Raw genomic sequence first — 21,446 nt, forward strand, 5'->3', positions numbered from 1 at the left:
CAGGGACTGAATAGATATAATTAGCCAGAAATACTTGAACCATAAAATGTTACACAGGTTTTCAAATGTCATTTTATTTAAAAAAATTTTTTAATTTTAAAAAGTGATTTTATAAAAGCTTTTAATAATTTGAGAAAATAGTCAAGATATAACATAAAGGAAACAAAAAAGAGACAAAATTATACATACAGTTTTGTTTTAAATATCTGTTAGCATATAAAATAAACTGGAAAAGAATACTCCAAAATGTTATCAGTGATTGCAATGATTGACTCCCATAGGAAATTAGGAATTTCTCCTGTTTCTGGAGTTTCCAATTTGACTAAAGTACTTGTTACTTTTAAATGCTTACTAGCTGTGTAACCACTATGTACTGCAACTAGTAATACAAAGAACCCTGCTAACACTCAGAGATTATGATTAACTGTGCAAAAGAATGGGGAATAGCCTCCATGAAATGATACAGCACAACTATCACTGCACTTATCCAAAAGAGAAGACTGTTGTCTTCTACATACCTGTGAATCTGTCCATTTTTATGCAAGTATTCCAACCCCTCCAGCACTTCTCTGAGTATTGTAGCAATGGTAGCTTCATCTAGGACTCCACTTTTATGTTCCCCCTTTGCCACAATGTGCTTAATAATATCCAGAACAGAACCTGAAAAGAGAAAACACAGTTTTCCATGATTTTTTTAACTCATTCAATATAATTCAGAGCCATTTTTAAATCAAAACACATGTAAACCTTTTCATAAACTTAGCTGTGTAGGAAAGAAAGGAAAAAATAGTAAATATAAGGATATACAGAAGTTTAAAGTAATAATTTATTCTCGATTCCACTCTAAAACAGAAAGCAGCCCGCTAATATCCAAAGAGTAGTGTTACACCAGCATCTTTTTTAGACTTCTAATGAGAATCTGAAAAAGGTAATAGAGGATTTTTTTCCCCTTTTCTGTATATTTTTTCATTTTATTTTTTTTAACATCTTTATTGGAGTATAATTGCTTTACAATGGTGTGTTAGTTTCTGCTTTATAACGAAGTGAATCAGTTATACATATACATATGTTCCCATATGTCTTCCCTCTTGCATCTCCCTCCCTCCCACCCTCCCTATCCCACCCCTCTAGGTGGTCACAAAGCACCGAGCTGATCTCCCTGTGCTATGCGGCTGCTTCCCACTAGCTATCTATTTTACGTTTGGTAGTGGATATATGTCCATGCCACTCTCTCACTTTGTCACAGCTTACCCTTCCCCCTCCCCATATCCTCAAGTCCATTCTCTAGTAGGTCTGTGTCTTTATTCCCTGTCTTAACCCTAGGTTCTTCATGACATTTTTTTCCCCTTAGATTCCATATATATGTGTTAGCATATGGTATTTGTCTTTCTCTTTCTGACTTACTTCACTCTGTATGACAGACTCTAGGTCTATCCACCTCATTACAAATAGCTCAATTTCGTTTCTTTTTATGGCTGAGTAATATTCCATTGTATATATGTGCCACATCTTCTTTATCCATTCATCTGATGATGGACACTTAGGTTGCTTCCATCTCCTGGCTGGTAATAGATGATTTTTAATCACCTCTGAAGAATCCCTAAGTAAACCATACCCATCAATAACACTTTAGTATAAGATATAACAAACCAATCTAGGCCTCCAACATCAGATTAGAGAATGCAACATTGTATAAATAAAGATATAAAACACAGTTGAAACGCAGGTCAAATTACAGAAGAAAACTTGGAAAGTAAATATCACATGTGTATGCAAACTAATTTAAGGGTTAAAATTATGTTTCAGGTTAATAAGTAATAGAAATAAAACAGGTAAGGCAAAGAAAAATATGAAAAGAATAAAAATGGCAGTTCTGTTAAAATAACAGCCCAGATGTATTATCAATCCCATTCTTCCCAGGATGGGAAATAATGCTCCTCCTAAAAATCAGAGAGAGGGAGGGAAAAGACACCCATATAGTAATTAAAGTCACAGAATGCTGTCTACCATAACTGATGATTATTAAAAAAAAGTTTGCTAGAGATCGGTAAGATTTCTGGCAGTACAATGGCCCATAAAGATCACAGAACCAAAGCAAAACAATCTCTAGTATTAAAAACTGTGCCAAGAAATCTGAAACATAACATAAACTGCACTGAAAAGACTGGATGCCCATTTCTTGGCAAATGCTTCTGTTGAAAACATGTCCTGGTGGATGCTTTTTATTGCACACACTTAAAAAGAAAAAAATGTACTTCCAAACAGATGGAAAGAAGTGGTCTAGATGGAATCCTCGAAAACATTAGAGAATGGAACACATGTTTACTTTAGCTCCCATTTGAAATCCACTAACTTGATAAGCTTGATAACAAGGGCATAAACCCAGAATAAAAAAGAAAGCAAGAAAGAAGATAACAGAAGAGATATAGCACTAATTTTCTAGAAGAGAGAAAGCAGAAAAACGTAACTGATTATGCAGAGTGGAAAAATCTGTAACTTCAGTGCCTGCACAGGAGGTATATCAATTAGGAAAAAGTAGATTCCCTACCCTAGAGCTCCAGAAAGGCTCAGAATACAAACACCAAAGACCACATAAGGGAAAGTAAGGGGGGACTGAAGGAAAGGGTTGAACACAGGAAAACTGGTTGAAAGTTCATATAAGGCAGAATAAGATTCCCAGATCCCTCCTCCCTATCCTGGAAGCCAGGCCATGACCACACCCCACCTCCAGCAGGAGACGGGCAGTTTACTCTCTGTAGACAAAGAACCAGGGAGGCTTCAGATTCTAGGTAACTTTTTCTAACACTTTCCCCTTTATTGCTGGGATTCACAAGACTGGTTCACAAAGAGGGGGCCTAAGGAAGAAGTTTTGTTCTGTTTAGTTTAACCAATCACACATCAACTCCCAAAAAGCAAAGTGACTATACCAACAGGCATGTATTTCATTCTTCTGAGAAATCCAGGCCATATAAGAACTGCTCGCTAAGAAGACATATGTATAAATCCCAGCTGAGTTAAATGTTTGTAATATAAAGAATATCTAAAATAAGGAGCGCAAAGGGAGAAACCCCTACTAGGAATTAAAAACACAATTTATTCATTCAACAATTAAGTCATATTATACGCGATCTAGAACTAGGTGCCACAGAATATGTCAAGAAACATGTGACTGCTGACTTTCAGGGAACTTCTAATCTGGAAGATCAAAGAAATGGAGTAACAAAGACCCTAGGGCACACCAAAGTTATTAGATCTGTATTTTTAAAGAGTTTGAAGCAGGAACTCCTTTTCAAAGTCTTAGAAAATTTTAACTGATTTCACATCATCCAATGATCAACAGGGAAATTAAAGCAGTGCACACCCCCAGACAATGTCCAGAACAGATATACCAAACAAGGCTGGATAGGAAGCCCCCTCTTCCCTGGGATAACTTGTCTTTTCAGTTTTAGTCTCCCTCCCAACAATATGATTTTTATAGGTGGAGGGATGATCACGCCACTAAGACCCTCCTCCTTAACTGACAAATACTGGTCCTGGAAGGTCCCCACTTCTTTTCCATATGATTTCCTCAGCATCTTGCAGTGTCTAACATGATGATGGTGCCTATAATCCTCCCTCCTCAAACATCAAAAGTACACAGAATTCTTTATATCAACTCAGAGAAAGATGAAAGTAAAATATTCTAAGCAAAAGAAAACTGCAGATTTATCACTGGATGATTCAAATTAATATCTAATGAAAAGAAGGAACAATGAGGGAAGGCTATATCAGCATATACCATATTATGTCCTTAGGCACAATCTGGAAGAAATATTCTACAGGGATAATCTGTTCTTGAACTTTAATGCATGAAATTAGTTGGCAAACTAGTTAAAAATGCAGATTCCCAGACCTTACAGACTGTCATTCAAGAGATCTGAGGTAGGGCCCAAGAAGTTGCATTTTAACAACCTAGGCTACTTGATCAACACTGTCCACTGAAACCCAAGAATTTCTTAGAGTAAAAGCAAGTAAATTAAATAATGGAAAACAAGAGGGGTTTGGTACAAATTTCATAACAAAGCAAAAAATTAAAATGTAGGTAGATTATCTATTCCCCCAAACCATTTCATGTCTGCCTTCATAGTCTATGGCACAGAACATTTAAAAAGCAATGCAGGGCTTCCACGGTGGCGCAGTGGTTGAGAGTCTGCCTGCCGATGCAGGGGACACGGGTCCGTGCCGCGGTCCGGGAAGATCCCACATACCCCGCGGCTGGGCCCGTGAGCCGTGGCCGCTGAGCCTGCGCGTCCGGAGCCTGTGCTCGGCAACGGGAGGGGCCGCAGCAGTGAGAGGCCCCCGTACCGCAAAAAAAAAAAAAGCAATGCAAAACTTTAACTGTCCAAGAAAATCATTACTAAATATTAAAAAAAAATTGAAAAAGTGGTGAAGCAGCTGCTGGTTAATGACCCTTGTTAAATCTGATAATTGTAGCTCAATCAAATTACTCAGTCAACATGTTCATTTGCACAGTTTATTTTTATGAAAAAACACTCGAGTCCAGAATTAACTCACTCATTTTAGTTAGGTATTTTTACCAAGAAGTTTTAACCAATCTTTAGCCACTGGGTGTTGCTTGTGTCTTCCTAAGCCATATAAGTTTTCAAAGGGACCACAATTTGCTTAGTCTGAGTATTCCATCTGAATTCAGATTAACAGAAACACCCTCCATTATTGCTTGACCATCCAAAGCTGGTCACTTTTTTTTTTTTTTTTTTTTTTTTTTTGCGGTACGCGGGCCTCTCTCACTGTTGTGGCCCCTCCCGTTGCGGAGCACAGGCTCCGGACGTGCAGGCTCAGCGGCCATGGCTCACGGGCCTAGCCACTCCGCGGCATGTGGGATCTTCCAGGACCGGGGCACGAACCCGTGTCCCCTGCATCAGCAGGTGGACTCTCAACCACTGCACCACCAGGGAAGCCCTGGTCACTCTTAATAACAGGTATTTTTTACCTGGGTCCTGCTCAGGGTCAAGGAAGTCCCATGCCTTTTATCTCTTAGAATATGACAAAGCATCCTTAAACCACAAAATAATTCCCTAACACAGTGAATTAAATTAGATTTCTGCATTTCTATAGTTCGTCCCTTTCAGTCCTACAGGTACTTCATCTTTTTTTTTTAAGACTTAACTTTTTCTTTTCATAAATTTATTTCATTTTTGGCTGCGTCGGGTCTTCGATGCTGCGCATGGGCTTTCTCTAGTTGTGGCGAGCAGAGTCTACTCTTCGTTGCAGTGCGCGGGCTTCTCATTGCAGCAGCTTCTCTTGTTGCAGAGCATGGGCTATAGGAGCGTGGACTTCAGTAGTTGTGGTGCACAGGCTTAGTTGCTCCAAGGCATGTGGGATCTTCCCCAACCAGGGCTCGAACCACTGTCCCCTGTGTTGGCAGGCAGATTTTTAACCACTGCGCCACCAGGGAAGCCCCCCTTCCTTTTTTAAAATATTTGTTAGGAACGACGTTTTTTCATATAAATTTATTTATTTATTTATTTTTGGCTGCGTTGGGTCTTCATTGCTGCACGTGGGCTTTCTCTAGTTGTGGCGAGTGGGGGCTACTCTTCATTGCGGTGCGCAGGCTTCCCATTGCGGTGGCTTCTCTTGTTGCAGAACATGGGCTGTAGGCACACCGGCTTCAGTAGTTGTGGCACGCAGGCTCAGTACTTGGGGCTCGCGGGTTCTAGAGCATAGGCTCCGTAGCTGTGGCACACGGGCTTAGGTGCTCCGCAGGATGTGGGATCTTCCCGGACCAGGGCTCGAACCTGTGTCCCCTGCATTGGCAGGCGGGTTCTTAACCACTACGGCACCAGGGAAGTCCCTTCATCTTTTCCTTTTAGAAGCTTTCTTATTTTTTTTCCAAAGAAATTAACTTTTATTTGAAAGGAGACTACCCTTCCCCTCACTATTTCTAAGGACTCTATACAATAGCTTGCTTAAACCATTTTCCCAATACCAAAATTTCTAACATCAAAGCATACAACTGCTCTAAATAATAAGGCTTGTCCTGCACTGATTAAACTTCAATAATTTCAACACAAAAATCACACTTAACATTTTGAAGTTTTAACAAATGTATTTTAAATACAGCATGTTTTGTAGGAGTCCACAAGGTTTTTATCTCTAAAAAACGACATAATTTTTAGGGTTCAAAAATTCCATTCTTCAAAAGAAATGACCAAGTGTTTTCTTCTATAGCTTCAAACTTTCTACACTCAACTATTTGATTGCTCCATGCCACCCCAGACAAACCTGACATGACTGAACTACTTTATATGTTACTAACTTCCTCAAAAGAAAGTTTAAAAAGGAGTCTGTAGTAAATGCAGCTCTCTAATACAATGTCTAATACAATATCTAACACAAAAGAAGCTTTAAAAAGACCATTTCTTTCCTCATTTGATTAGGCAGGAGTTAATCTTCTGTAAAAGCAAAAAACAAACAAAAAACCATTTACAAAAGCATAACACTGGGGTTTTCTTTTTTACTCAAGATGTTCAACTACCCAAAATGACAACAATTACATCTTTAAGAATATAATAAAAGGGGTAGAAAACAGCAATACAATTGACAAAGTGTAGAAGCTAAATAAACCAAAGATTTTTTAAGGGTTCTTTTTAAGGAGTAGGAAGGATCAGAAGCTTGGGGAAATCCAGAATTAAACAAAAAAAGAGAAAGAGAAAAAGATGTCCTCAACTGCAACTACTCTGTTTATCAATAGTGTCTTGGGCTGTAGGAACGAGATCTTGATCGTGATCTGTATTGACTATGGTACGGAGAAGGTGATCTTCTTCTGTACTGGTAATCACAGTCTTCATATCTGCTGTACCCACGATCATATCCTCTATTACGGTTAGAATCTCGACGTCTGCCACCTCTTTCACCTCCACCACTATGAGTTGGTCTGCCCATGTATATGTCTGGTGTAGGTGTGTGAGCTCTCTTGGTGATAGAATAATCTACACGAATTCTTCTACTGTCCAGCTCCATTCCATTTGCACTTTCCATAGCCTCCTTTGAGTCATCTATTCTCTCGAAATAAACAAAAGCAAACCCTCGTGATCGTCCAGTTCGCTGGTCATAAACCACATTGACACCACTCAATGGTCCATATCGAGAAAATACTTCGCAAAGATCTCTCTCTGTTGTGTACAAACTGAGGCCAAACACTCCTAGACAAGTGTTGGGATCTGGATTTGCCCTGCTGCCTGTATGTCTTCTCTGGTTAAACACTGGAGAATGACTTTGGCTCCTTCGACGCTGGTATTCTGGTGTATAGGACCTACTTCGAGCACGTCTCCTATGAGAGTGAGAATGGGATCTGGATCAAGTGTAACGTCTATGAGAATGCCTCCTTGACCCCGACCTGGATTTTGATCTTGATCGAGAATGGGATTCAAAGTGTTTGGAAACTCTTGATGGACTACGAGATCCTGACCTGCTCTCCAATTTTACATGAGCAGGAGTTCCCACTGGAGATTTTGACTGAGAGTGAGACTCTCTGCCCTCGAAGCTGTTCTCCTTTACATCACTCATGTCGGCCAGGCACTCCCCAGAACTAAATAAGAGACAAGTCTCAGCTTGAGGGCCGATGGCCTAATCAACCAGCTGACTGGACCGTGGGAAGGAGGAAAGAGTCGGCAACAACAGCCGCTCCACTCCACTCCCACTCAGTCGCAGGCTCCAGCAAAATCTTCAGAAGCTTTCTTAATTACTTTGATTTCTAAAAATCTTATATTGCAGTTTGGTGCTAATAAACGGTAGAAACAGCTATTTAGATAGAAAGTGATTCTAATTTCTACAGATTAACTTTCTATACTAATAAATTCCAACACTCAAAATCAGAGTTCTAATTATTTAATTAACAAAAGATAAGAATATTATAGTCATAAGGGAGCATTACAAAATAATTATAATATTGACACACTTAAACTTATTTTAACCATGTTGTCCATTTGGTCGATGGGCTTAAGACTGCCAGTTGCAATTCATTTTACATTTAATGAGCTTATTAAATTCTATATCAGTACAATGTTGTTACATCAAAAATATGCTTTTGATTTAAATATTTTGGCTGAGGAAGTGAATATAGAAGAATGTAGCCTAAACAGACTTCTATTAACTCTGGCTATTTACATTTTAAAATTATTCAAACGGAGCCCCTGCTTCTCAATGGTCCCCTCCTCTCACTCTCTCTGCTCCAGCTGTGATCCCCCATCAGTTCCCAGGACACACCACACTGCTCTAGCCAGCCTCCAGTCACTCTCAGTACAGTGTTCCCTCTATCTCTGGATTCCTTCTCCCATTCTTCCCGATACCACCTCCACCTCCCATTTCACCTGGCTAATTATTACCTATTCTTCAGGTCCCTGAAGAACGTCACCTCCTAAAGGCAGTCTCTGTCTATCTTGCCACAGCCATTCTCCCTCAATAAAGTTAGGTTCTCCTGGTACTTATTCCCATGATACCTGATACTTCTTCATGGCACTCTACACCCTTATAATTACTTAATTATAACTTTTACTTATTAGCTATAAGGCCCATAATAGCAAGGAACTGATGGTTTGATTCACCAGTGTACTGGTAATCAATAAGCATTTGATGAAAGGCTTTTTAATTGAGCTATCTTGACAATTTCCTCCTATTTAAAAAAATTTTTTTGAAGTTGTGCTTACTTCTATCTTTTGTTTTCTAAATATTACTTAATGTATCTCTTCAGTTTGAATATGTATTTACTTTATAACTACAAAAGATTACATTTTCTTAAAAAAGATGCAAAATTTTTAATATTTTAAAAGTAAACATTTAGATATAAGATTAAGTTGACTCATAAAATTATAAGTAATTATAAAAAGAATTAATGCCTGGAATATATTTGAAAATTATCAACCAGGAAATCTGCTGAGTGCTATGCTAGAAAAATTGGGCACCATCCCAGGAAACTTAAGACCAGGAGGAACAGAGAGGTACACTGAAAAGACATCCCACTCAGCTACATATCCTGCCCTTTCTGTGATCAGGACATATACTCACTGAGAGAGGAACGGGGATTCTTTAAAAAAAAATTTTTTTTTAAGGCATTCTGCTTAGGAGTAGCAGAAAGGGTGGGCTGGCATACAGCTATGGGTAACAGAATTAAGCAGACAACTTATTCCTGTTCATCAGAGGACTTTTTAGCAAAACATTAAAAACTGTGTATTATACATTTTTGTAAATTACATATAAAGAAAATTATGCTGTAGGTGATCAAAAACGAAAGATACAATATTACCTAATATTCCCATATCTGTCCATACTGAAAGAACCATGCTTGACCACCATCTTGAAAGGTGGTTGGTGTTAGCAAGGCTTCCAATCATCATATGAACAGGGCCTTTAACAAAGTAATCCAGTTTCTCCAGTGTGTCACTAATGGGATTGAAACAAAAAGGTGATTCTGGCTACACTGAAAAGCATCAAATAACAAGGGATTATTATTATTAATGATTAAAATTTCTTGCGCACCTATTACATGTCAGCATAGTGGGGGATGCTTTGCATAGTCATCTCATTTACTCCTCCCCAATACCCTGAAATGCAGAAAGGCATCCCCATTTAACAGACAAGAAAATAGGTTCAAAGAGTTGAAAAAGTTTGCCCAGTGACACAACTGCTAAGTAGAAAACCTGGAATTTAATTCTAAAGCCTACGACTTTCCTTTAAAGGCTCTCAGGGTAAGTAAGGTGCTCAATGAGTAAGGGTGTTGACATGGCAAATAAACATGGATTCTCTTTTGTGTAACCCTACAATCCAAAATGGAAGATCATGCTTCCACATAAAATATATACGCAAACAAGTTGCACAGTGATGGGAAAGTCAGGCAGCTCCATCACTCGTCCTCTCCATCTTGCCACATCATTCAAATCCATGCCATAAGAAAATGTCTAATTTACTACATGGCATGGGTGTTTCAGTAACCATAACAAAATCTTCAATCTATACATACCAAGGGTCCACTGTTTGCAATCAGCAATACTTACACTTTATTCTAAGGACTAAAGCAGAAATAATTGTAAATATAATAGTGCAGGATAAAGTATGTAATTAATTATGTTAATATGGGGGAACAAGATTTTCTGTGTAAGAGTAAAGAGATTCAAATATAATTTTAAAGTTTTAAATGTCTGTAATATTAAACTTGAACTGTCAAATTATGACTTATTTTTAATATGCTACAATATATATCCAAGCTCTTTCAACTAGAAACAATGACAAAGTAGCAGCAATGAGCATCCCAAGAATCCAAGTTATACTTTCTAAATACCACTCCCCATAAAAAGGATCAGGGCTTCTTAGAATATTCACTGATTCTGAGAAAAGCAATATAAATGTGAACCTTTATCCTGAACTAAAAATCAAGGAAGTTATCAAAGATTGATGGATTCATGTCAAAAGGACACAACAGAAAGCTTGAAGGGACTCCCATTGACAAAATTTTGGATAACCTGAGCATCAAAAGAATAGAGTATAGCTGAGAAAGACACTGAATATATAAAAATCCTTGAGTCTATATAGTGATACTCCAAAAAACGAAAGCATTACTCAATGGGAAAAAGGAAAAAAAAAAAAATCACTGGCAGTGATTATTAAACTAACTTTTTACTCTGAAAATTGGTCCTTAAAAAAACACATTTATCCTGCCTTTTCAGTAGGAACTACAGTATAGGTTAATCAAAATGCCCCAGTTAATAAGGGAAAGTTCCTTTACAGAGAAGAATGCCAGTTTATAACTGTAAAAAAAAAAAAGGGCACAATAGGAAAAATTACCATTCTGCAACCCCTGACAAACTAATTGAGACAAGCAAGGATTGTTAATGGATGCTAAAAATCATTAGACAAAAGACTGGGGAACTGGATACTCACAGTGCCAAAGTATCATCCCACAGATTACTTGCTTGCTGCAAAGGGAAATAAAGCTTACTTTTCCATGGAGAGGCCTGGCTGTCATAATCTTAAGCAATCAAAATTAATATCACCATTAAAGATACAACCAGATAGTAAATACTACTTCCTGATGTGATGCAATATGAAGTACACAGCATCACCTACAAAGTATTCTATCCAAACAACACTTAGGGTCTTGTTTTAATTTGTAGGAAACAGAGGAATATAAATCAGGTTAAACATCACCAGGAAGAAATAACCAGTTAAATCCAGAATGTGGAGTAGCTGCGTGCTGCTAGTGCTGCTCAAGGCTCCAGCTCACAGGGCCAGGCACAACATCTCTGCACATGGCCCCGCTGAGCCAAGGTGTCATGTGTAGAGCTTCTTCACGCAGCCCGCCAAGCTCAAGTATCAGGTGCAGCCTGATACATTTCATGCTAGGAACCCTTGTCTGAATTGCCAGGAAGAAGGCCACTGCACGCAGTACTCTATGAGCAAGTGAAACTAGACTAAGAACAAAGGAAAAAACATGAAATGTAGATCCTCTAGCAACAGGAGTAATGGAAGATTTCCCTAAATCTGCCCTCAAGCTTTTCCTTGATTGATCTGTGAGTACGGAACACTTCAAAACTAAATAGTGTGAAGAGAGAAACCTTCAAGATAGAGGAGGAGTAAGACGTGGAGGTCACCTTCCTCCCCACAAATACATCAAAATTACATCTATGTGTGGAACAACTCGTACAGAACACCTACTGAACGCTGGCAGAGGACCTCAGACTTCCAAAAGCCATGTGGCTGACAGGGTCTTGGTGGTCCGGCTGGCTGTCAGGCCTGAGCCTCTGAGGTGGGAGAGTCGAGTTCAGGACATTGATTGACCAGAGACCTCCCAGCCCCACATAATATCAATCGGCAAGAGCTCTCCCAGAGATCTCCATCTCAATGCTAAGACCCAGCTCCACTCAATGACCACTCAATGACCACTCAAGCTCCAGTGCTGGACACACCATGCCAAACAACTAGCAACACAGGAACACAACCCCACCCATTAGCAGAGAGGCTGCCTAAAATCATAATAAGGTCACAGACACCCCAAAACACACCACCAAACGTGGACCTGCCCACCAGAAAGACAAGATCCAGCCTCATCCACCAGAACACAGGCACTAGTCCCCTCCACCAGGAAGCCTACACAACCCACTGAACCAACCATCCCCGCAGGGGGCAGACACCAAAAACAACGGGAACTACAAACCTGTAGGCTGCAAAAAGGAGACCCCAAACACAGTAAGTTAAGCAAAATGAGAAGACAGAGAAATACACAGCAGATGAAGGAGCAAGGTAAAAACCCACCAGACTAAACAAATGAAGAGGAAATAGGCAGTCTACCTGAAAAAGAATTCAGAGTAATGACAGTAAAGATGATCTAAAATCTTGGAAATAGAATGGAGTAAATACAAGAAACATTTAATAAGGACCTAGAAGAACTAAAGAGCAAATAAACAATGATGAACAAGACAATAAATGAAATTTAAAAATTCTCTAGAAGGAATCAACAGCAGAATAACTGAGGCAGAAGAACGGATAAGTGACCTGGAAGATAAAATAGTGGGAATAACTACCACAGAGCAGAATAAAGAAAAAAGAATGAAGAGAATTGAGGAAAGTCACAGAGACCTCTGGGACAACATTAAACGCACCAACATTCAAATTATAGGGGTCCTAGAAGAAGAAGGGAAAAAGAAAGGGACTGAGAAAATATTTGAAGAGATTATAGCTGAAAACTTCCCAATATGGGAAAGGAAATAGTTGATCAAGTCCAGGAAGTGCAGAAAACCCATACAGGATAAATCCAAGGAGAAACACACCAAGACACATATTAATCAAAATATCAAAAATTAAATACAAAGAAAAAATATTGAAGCAGCAAGGGAAAAGCAACAAATAACATACAAGGGAATCCTCATAAGGTTAACAGCTGATCTTTCAGCAGAAACTCTGCAAGCCAGAAGGGAGTGGCAGGATATATTTAATGTGATGAAAGGGAAAAACCTACAACCAAGATTACTCTATCCAGCAAGGATCTCATTCAGATTCAATGGAGAAATTAAAACCTTTACAGACAAGCAAAAGCTAACAGAATTCAGCACCACCAAACCTGCTTTACAACAAATGCTAAAGGAACTTCTCTAGGCAGGAAACACAAGAGAAGGAAAAGACCTACTGTAACAAACCCAAAACAATTAAGAAAATGGTAATAGGAACATACATATCGATAATTACCTTAACTGTAAATGGATTAAATACTCCAACCAAAAGACACAGACTGGCTGAATGGATACAAAAACAAGACCCGTATATATGCTGTCTACGAGAGACCCACTTCAGACCTAGGGACACATACAGACTGAAAGTGTGTTGATGGAAAAACATATTCCATGCAAATGGAAATCAAAAGAAAGCTAGAGTAGCAATTCTCATATCAGACAAAATACACTTTAAAATAAAGACTATTACAAGATACAAAGAGGGACACTACATAATGATCAAGGGATCAATCCAAGAAGATATAACAACTGTAAATATTTATGCACCCAACATAGGAGCACCTCAATACTTAAGGCAAATGATAACAGCCATAAAAGGGGAAATCCTCAGTAACACAATAATAGTAGGGGACTTCAACACCACACTTTCACCAATGGACAGATCAACCAAAATGAAAATAAATAAGGAAACACAAGCTTTAAATGAAACATTAAACAAGATGGATTTAATTGATATTTATAGGACATTCCAGCCAAAACCAGCAGATTACACTTTCTTCTCAAGTGCGCACAGAACATTCTCCAGGATAGATCATATCTTGGGTCACAAATCAAGCCTTGGTAAATTTAAGAAAACTGAAATCATATCAAGTATCTTCTCCGACCACAACGCTATGAGACTAGATATCAACTACAGGAAAAAAACTGTAGAAAATACAAACACATGAGGCTAAAAAATATGCTACTAAATAACCAAGAGATCAATGAAGAAATCAAAGAGGAAATCAAAACATACCTAAAAACAAATGACAATGAAAACATGACAACCCAAAACCTATGGGATGTAGCAAAAGCAGTTCTAAGAGGGAAGTTTATAGCAATACAATCCTACCTCAAGAAACAAGAAAAATCTCAAATGAACAACCTAACCTTACATCTAAAGCAACTAGAGAAAGAAGAACAAAAAAACTCCAAAGTTAGCAGAAGGAAAGAAATCATGAAGATCAGATCAGAAATAAATGAAGAAGAAATGAAAGAAACAATAGCAAAGATCAATAAAACTAAAAGCTGGTTCTTTAAGAAGATAAACAAAATTGATAAACCATTAGCCAGACTCATCAAGAAAAAAAGGGAGAAGACTCAAATCAACAGAATTAGAAATGAAAAAGGAGAAGTAACAACTGACACTGCAGCAATACAAAGGATCATGAGAGATTACTATAAGCAAATACATGCCAATAAAATGGACAATCTGGAAGAAATGGACAAATTCTTAGACAAGCACAACCTTCCAAGACTGAACCAGGAAGAAATAGAAAATATAAACAGACCAATCATAAGCACTGAAATTGAAACTGTGATTAAAAATCTTCCAACAAACAAAAGCCCAGGACCAGATGGCTTCACGGGTGAATTCTATCAAACATTTAGAGAAGAGCTAACACTTATCCTTCTCAAACTCTTCCAAAATATAGCAGAGAGAGGAACACTCCCAAACTCATTCTACCATCACCCTGACACCAAAACCAGACAAAGATGTCACAAAAAAGGAAAACTATAGGCCAATATCACTGATGAACATAGTTGCAAAAATCCTCAACAAAATACTAGCAAACAGAATCCAACAGCACAGTAAAAGGATCATACACCATGATCAAGTGGGGTTTATCCCAGGAATGCAAGGATTCTTCAATATATGCAAATCAATCAATGTGATACACCATATTAACAAACTGAAGGATAAAAACCATATGATAATCTCAATAGATGCAGAAAAAAGCTTTTGACAAAACTCAACACACATTTATGATAAAAACCCTCCAGAAAGTAGGCATAGAGGGAATTTACCTCAACATAATGAAGGCCATATATGACAAACCCACAGTGAACATTGTTCTCAATGGTGAAAAACTGAAACCATTTCCACTAAGATCAGGAACAAGACAAGGTTGCCCACTCTCACCACTCTTATTCAACATAGTTTTGGAAGTTTTAGCCACAGCACTCAAAGAAGAAAAAGAAATAAAAGGAACCCAAATTGGAAAAGAAGAAGTAAAACTGTCACTGTTTGCAGATGACATGATACTGTACATAGAGAATCCTAAAGCTGCTACCAGAAAACTACTAGAGCTAATCAATGAATTTAGTAAAGTAGCAGGTTACAAAATTAATGCACAGAAATATCTTGCAATCCTATACACTAATGATGAAAAATCTGCAAGGGAAATTAAGGAAACACTCCCATTTATCACTGCAACAAAAAGAATAAAATACCTAGGAATAAACCTACCTAAGGAGACAAAAGACCTGTATGCAGAAAACTATAAGACACTGATGAAAGAAGTTAAAGATGATACAAACAGATGGAAAGATACACCATGTTCTTGGACTGGAAGAATCAACATTGTGAAAATGACTATACTACCCAAAGCAATCTACAGGTTCAACACAATCCCTATGAAACTACCACTGGCATTTTTCACAGAACCAGAACAAAAAAATCTCACAATTTGTATGGAAACAAAAATGACCCCAAATAGCTAAAGCAATCTTGAGAAAGAAAAACAGAGCTGGAGGAATCAGGCTTCCAGTCTTCACACTATACTACAAAGCTACAGTAATCAAGGCAGTATGGTACTGGCACAAAAACAGCAATATGGATCAATGGGACAGGATAGAAAGCCCAGAGATAAACCCACGCACATATGGTCACCTTATCTTTGATAAAGGAGGCAAGAATATACAATGGAGAAAAGACTGCCTCTTCGATAAGTGGTGCTGGGAAAACTGGACGGCTTCATGTAAAAGAATGAAATTAGAACACTCCCTAACACCATACACAAAAATAAACTCAAAATGGATTAAAGACCTAAATGTAAGGTCAGACACTATAAAACTCTTAGAGGAAAACATAGGCAGAACACTCTATGACATAAATCACAGCAAGATCCTTTTTGACCCACCTCCTAGAGAAATGGAAATAAAACAAAAATAAACAAATGGGACCTAATGAAACTCAAAAGCTTTTGCACAGCAAAGGAAACCATAAACAAGACAAAAAGACAACCCTCAGAATGGGAGAAAATATTTGCAAACGAAGTAACTTACAAAGGATTAATCTCCAAAATATACAAGCAGCTCATGCAGCTCAATATCAAGAAAGCAAACAACTCAATCCAAAATTGGGCAGAAGACCTAAATAGACATTTCTCCAAATAAGATATACAGATTGCCAATAAACACATGAAAGGATGTTCAACATCACTAATCATTAGAGAAATGCAAATCAAAACTACAATGAGGGGCTTCCCAGGTGGCGCAGTGGTTGAGAGTCCGCCTGCTGATGCAGGGGACGCGGGTTCGTGCCCCGGTCTGGGAAGATCCCACATGCCACAGAGCGGCTAGGCCAGTGAGCCACGGCCGCTGAGCCTGCGCGTCCGGAGCTTGTGCTCCGCAACGGGAGAGGCCACAACTGTGAGAGGCCCGCGTACTGAAAAAAAAAAAAAAAAAAAAAAAAATACAATGAGGTATCATCTCACACCGGTCAGAATGGCCATCATCAAAAAATCTGCAAACAACAAATGCTGGAGAGGGTGTGGAGAAAAGGGAACCCTCCTACACTGTTGGTGGGAATGTAAATTGATACAGCCACTATGAAGAACAGTATGGAGGTTCCTTAAAAAACTAAAAACAGAACTACCATATGACCCAGCAATATCACTACTGGGCATATACCCTGAGAAAACCATAACTCAAAAAGAGTCATATACCACAATGTTCATTGCAGCTCTATTTACAGTAGCCAGGACATGGAAGCAACCTAAGTGTCCATCGACAGATGAATGGATAAAGAAGATGTGGCACATATAAACAATGACATATTACCCAGCCATAAAAAGAGACGAAACTGAGGTATCTGTAGTGAGGTGGATGGACCTAGAATCTGTCACACAAAGTGAAGTCAGTCAGAAAGAGAAAAACAAATACCGTGTGCTAACACATATATATGGAATCTAAGAAAAAACTCGTTCTGAAGAACCTAAGGCCAGGACAGGAATAAAGACACAGACACAGAGAGTGGACTTAAGGACACGAGGAGGGGGAAAGGTAAGCTGGGACGAAGTGACAGAGTGGCACTGACATAAATACACTACCAAATGTAAAAGAGATAGCTAGTGAGAAGCAGCCACATAGCACAAGGAGATCAGCTCGGTGCTTTGTGACCACCTAGAGGGGTGGGATAAGGAGTGTGGTAGGGAGACGCAAGAGGGAGGGTATATGGGGATATATGTACACATATAGCTGCTTCACTTTGTTATACAGCAGCACCTAATACAACAATATAAAGCAATTATACTCCAAAAAAGATGTTAAAAAAAAAATTCAGAATGTGGGACAAGATAGACCCTTCAGACCAGACCCTTCAGTAAGTCTGCCTCATGGAAGAGAGGAAGTAGGAGGGAACCATCCTAGATTAAGAGTAATTGAAGAGGCATGACGAACAAATGCAACATGTGAAACTTGTCTCAGCTTGTGCACTATTATCATTAGATACTTTATTCTCAGTATCTCCTCAAATGTAAATGTCCATGAAAACCAAAACAAGAAAAACATTTGTATAAATTTTCCAAACCATGGAAGTTGACATTTCATTGTACTCTACTCACCTCCACTTAGTAGCTTCATGACTAGCCACAGCTCATCTTTTACCACAAAAGACGTGTAGTAAGACACAATATTAGGATGATGGCACTGACTCATGGCTTGAATTTCTTTCTACAAAGAAGAGAAAACATGGTAATTCATTATATGCAAGGCTAAAACAACACTAGAAGTTACTGAATCCAGATCTGGGAATTCCAAAGACTATGTCACAATCTTTCTGGGATTTTCATGCCTGCCCTCTGCAAGAATGGTTAAACCAAAAAAACCGCTTGGTTTCCCTCAGTCCATTCTGACTCTTACTCCTTTCACTCGTTAAACTAGTGACCTCTGAAACCAAAAACATGCACTATTTATCACACCCTGCCACAGCACCACAGAGGCCTCCACTGGGACACGTATTTTTACTTCCAGGTGCCCTTAAAGAACCATCTTGGGAAATCAGGTTTTACAGTCACAGAGGATAACTATCAATACTAATAAACAAAGGGTGGTTGGTTTGTCTTTCTTCTCCAAAACATTGTTTCACCTCATTTTTGTGAAATGATTAACGGTTCCCAATTTAAAGAGGTCATAAACTAAATCCAAAGTAGACACCTGAGCCCAAAGTCTCAGCTTATACTATCTCATTCGAATTTAATGAATTTAAATTAGATTTGGTGTGATTAAATGCCTTATAAAAGCCCTGTGTGATCAGGGCCCTGCTTACCTCTCCATCATTCCTACTACCTTCACTGACCCCTACCCCCAAAATACCCCAGTCCTATGATCCAGCCAAAGTAACTTCAAGTGAGCCATGCTTCTTCTAACCATGGGCATTTAACCCTGTTGTTCCCTCTGCCTCAAATACACTTCCCTCATCTTCACCCAGCTGAAAACACCAATTCTTCCTTCTGATCTCAGCCAAAATACCACTTCCTCCCAACTTCCCAGGTTGAGTTAGTTAGGTGTCCCTTCTCTTGGCTTCCAAGCTCTGCGCATATCTCCTTACATCACAGCACATATGTACTGGATAGTACATTGGATGCTTATTTGTCTGTCCTTCCCTGCTAGACTGACAACTCCAAGAAGGTAAGTACTTAAAAGTGGACTCATACACACGGTGGGAATTATCATACGATGCTGTAACTGCCTATTTATTTTTCTGCATCCCTCACAAAACTGTAGCTCAATGAGAGGTCAGATTCTGTATACTGGCCCTTATTGTGCCTGGCACACAGTATACCCTCAATAAATATTTGCTGAATGAATAAAATCCTATAGCACTTTATATAGCTTTTTACTTACTGATGTATTAATACTTGCCCTATGCCCTTGGTATTTGTTCAGTAAGATCAATTGTGTAAAAGTTGCCCATAATCCCTGATTCATAAGAAGTGTTCAATAAACACTAGTTTTTCCATTCTCATTTTCTCTACTTGAATGTAAATTCTTTTACGGCAAGGACTTTGTTGTGTGAATTTTTGCTACCCACTAAGTTACTAGCACAGTCTTCCATACTAAAAGGTAAGTAAATATGAAGGATAAGGAAGAAGAACTAAAGTAAACACCTGCCTATTGACATAGTTATACAGGATTTGAAGAGATAAGATAGGTACATATAAGAGGGAATATAAAGAGAACAGCATATATGTGCCAAATGAGCAGTAAAGATAGTAAATGTTACAAGAATCCAGAGGAAAGAACAGTTAAGGCAGGCAAGAAGTCTTCACAGAGAGGGTGGGAACTACGTTTAGTTCTGCAGGATGTGGGACGTTATAGCAGTACAAGGTGCAAAGCACATAAAATTACAAAAAAAGGATGAAATAAGCAAGACAGATTTTAGGACACAGGAGTAAACCTGTCTAAGGTTAAGCAGTTCATGCTTTCAACAGAAATTTACCAAATGCCTACTCTGTGCCAGGCACAGTCCTAGGTGCTTGACCACAATGGTGAACCCTCATGAAACTTACAGTCTGGTGAAGAAGTCAGACAAATACTAATTAATAACACAGATGAAGAAACTCTGATAGGAGAAGTACTAAATACTACATGATTTCATCGGAGAGGTGAATTACCAAAAATTAGGAGTGACAATCAGGGAAAGCTTCCTATAAGAAGTTTTACTACACTGACACTGAAATAGGAAAGATAAATGTTTTTAGGGGTTTTGATTGTTTAATTAACCTGGGACTGTATCATAAAGGAACTTGTAACTGTGTTCAATAATTTAGGCTTCATCCTAACAGCAATGGAAAGGAATCAAAGGTTTAACTATATTTATTTTTTCATAAAAATCACTCTGGCTGTAATGTAGAAAATAAAAGAGAGAAGGCAAGACTAAAGGGAAAGACTCTGTTCAAGGTTGTTGCCATGAGCTGGGTGAGATGATAATGGCCTTAAAAACGATAAACAGCTAATTTCTCAGTTTAGATTACTGTACTATGGTTATGTTACTCTTAGGAGATGTTGGGTGAACAGCATATGGGGACTTTCTATGCTGCTTTAGCAGCTCTTCTGTAAGGTTGAGACTATCACAAAATAAAAAGTTAAAAAAAATAAGTGGCAATATGAATGAAAAGAAAGGGAAGAGTCAAGAGATGATACTAAAGAGGTATAAACAATAGGACTTGGTGACTAACTGGACAGGAGAGGTGAAAGAGACAGAAATCACATAGAGGAGTGACAATGCAAAGAGCTGGGGTCAAATGGTCCAAGGTCTTAAATGTTAAGCAAAAGGTTTTGAGCTTAATCCTGGAAAAAAGAGTACTACAAAGGGTTTTCTAAAAGGAGACTATGGCAGGGGGACAAATCGGGAATTTGAGATCAACAGATACACACTACTATATATAAAACAGATAAACAATAAAGACCTACTGTATAGCACAGGGACCTATATTCAATATTCTGTAATAACCCATAATGGAAAAGAATCTGAAAAAGTATACATATACATATATATATATATATGTGTATGTATAACTCAATCACTTTGCTGTACACCTGAAACACTGTAAATCAACTACAACTAAAAAAAAATAATAAAAACAAACAAAAAACAACCACAACAAAAAAAAGGAGGCTAGCAGGAGAGCCATAAATTTTAAAGATTAAAAGGGCCTTAAATATTCCATTTCTTCTCTTCTATTCCTCTTAATTCCCCTTGGAGTTATCCTTTTCCCTTTCCTTTCAAAAAGAAAAAATATATATATTAAGTGCTCTGCAAGAGTGGTATATTCATTCTGACTCAAATTTCCCAGCAGCTTCCTTAACACTCATAAGTGATTCCACCCCTACTCATGAAAATGCTTTCCTGAAAGTCCTTTATTGTCTGCTAATACCAGATCTTTTGTCTGGAATTTTCAGTTCTCCACCTGAAGCCATGTTTTACTGATGGACTGTTCATTCCTTCTTGACTCACTCATCTTGATTTCTACTATTTACTCCCTGGTTTTCTGATTACTCCAACGTAGGTGGCTTTCCTCCACTTCACACTATTCAGTCAGTCCCCAAGTAATGTTAATTTATTCATTCACTCAGGGTGAACAGTCCCTGCCCTCATAGAGTGCTCATTCTAGTACTAACAAT

At 38.4% G+C, this 21,446-nt stretch overlaps 1 protein-coding gene and 1 pseudogene across 1 annotated transcript in view; both read right to left on the bottom strand.

Moving 5' to 3' along the window:
• The window catches only part of OXSR1 (oxidative stress responsive kinase 1), a 106,163-nt gene that overhangs the window by 64,681 nt on the left and 20,036 nt on the right, over positions 1-21,446 (bottom strand). Inside the window, exons 3-4 of the mRNA XM_065884990.1 lie at positions 17,885-17,993; positions 519-660 (exon numbers count right to left, since the gene is read on the bottom strand). Of these exons, the coding sequence (XP_065741062.1) occupies positions 519-660; positions 17,885-17,993 (251 nt within the window). The remainder of the gene's footprint in view (positions 1-518; positions 661-17,884; positions 17,994-21,446) is intronic.
• On the bottom strand, positions 6,745-7,566 carry LOC136129792 (transformer-2 protein homolog alpha pseudogene; annotated as a pseudogene).

Source organism: Phocoena phocoena, chromosome 10, assembly GCF_963924675.1.
Source record: "Phocoena phocoena chromosome 10, mPhoPho1.1, whole genome shotgun sequence".
NCBI classification, from domain to species: Eukaryota; Metazoa; Chordata; class Mammalia; order Artiodactyla; family Phocoenidae; genus Phocoena; species Phocoena phocoena.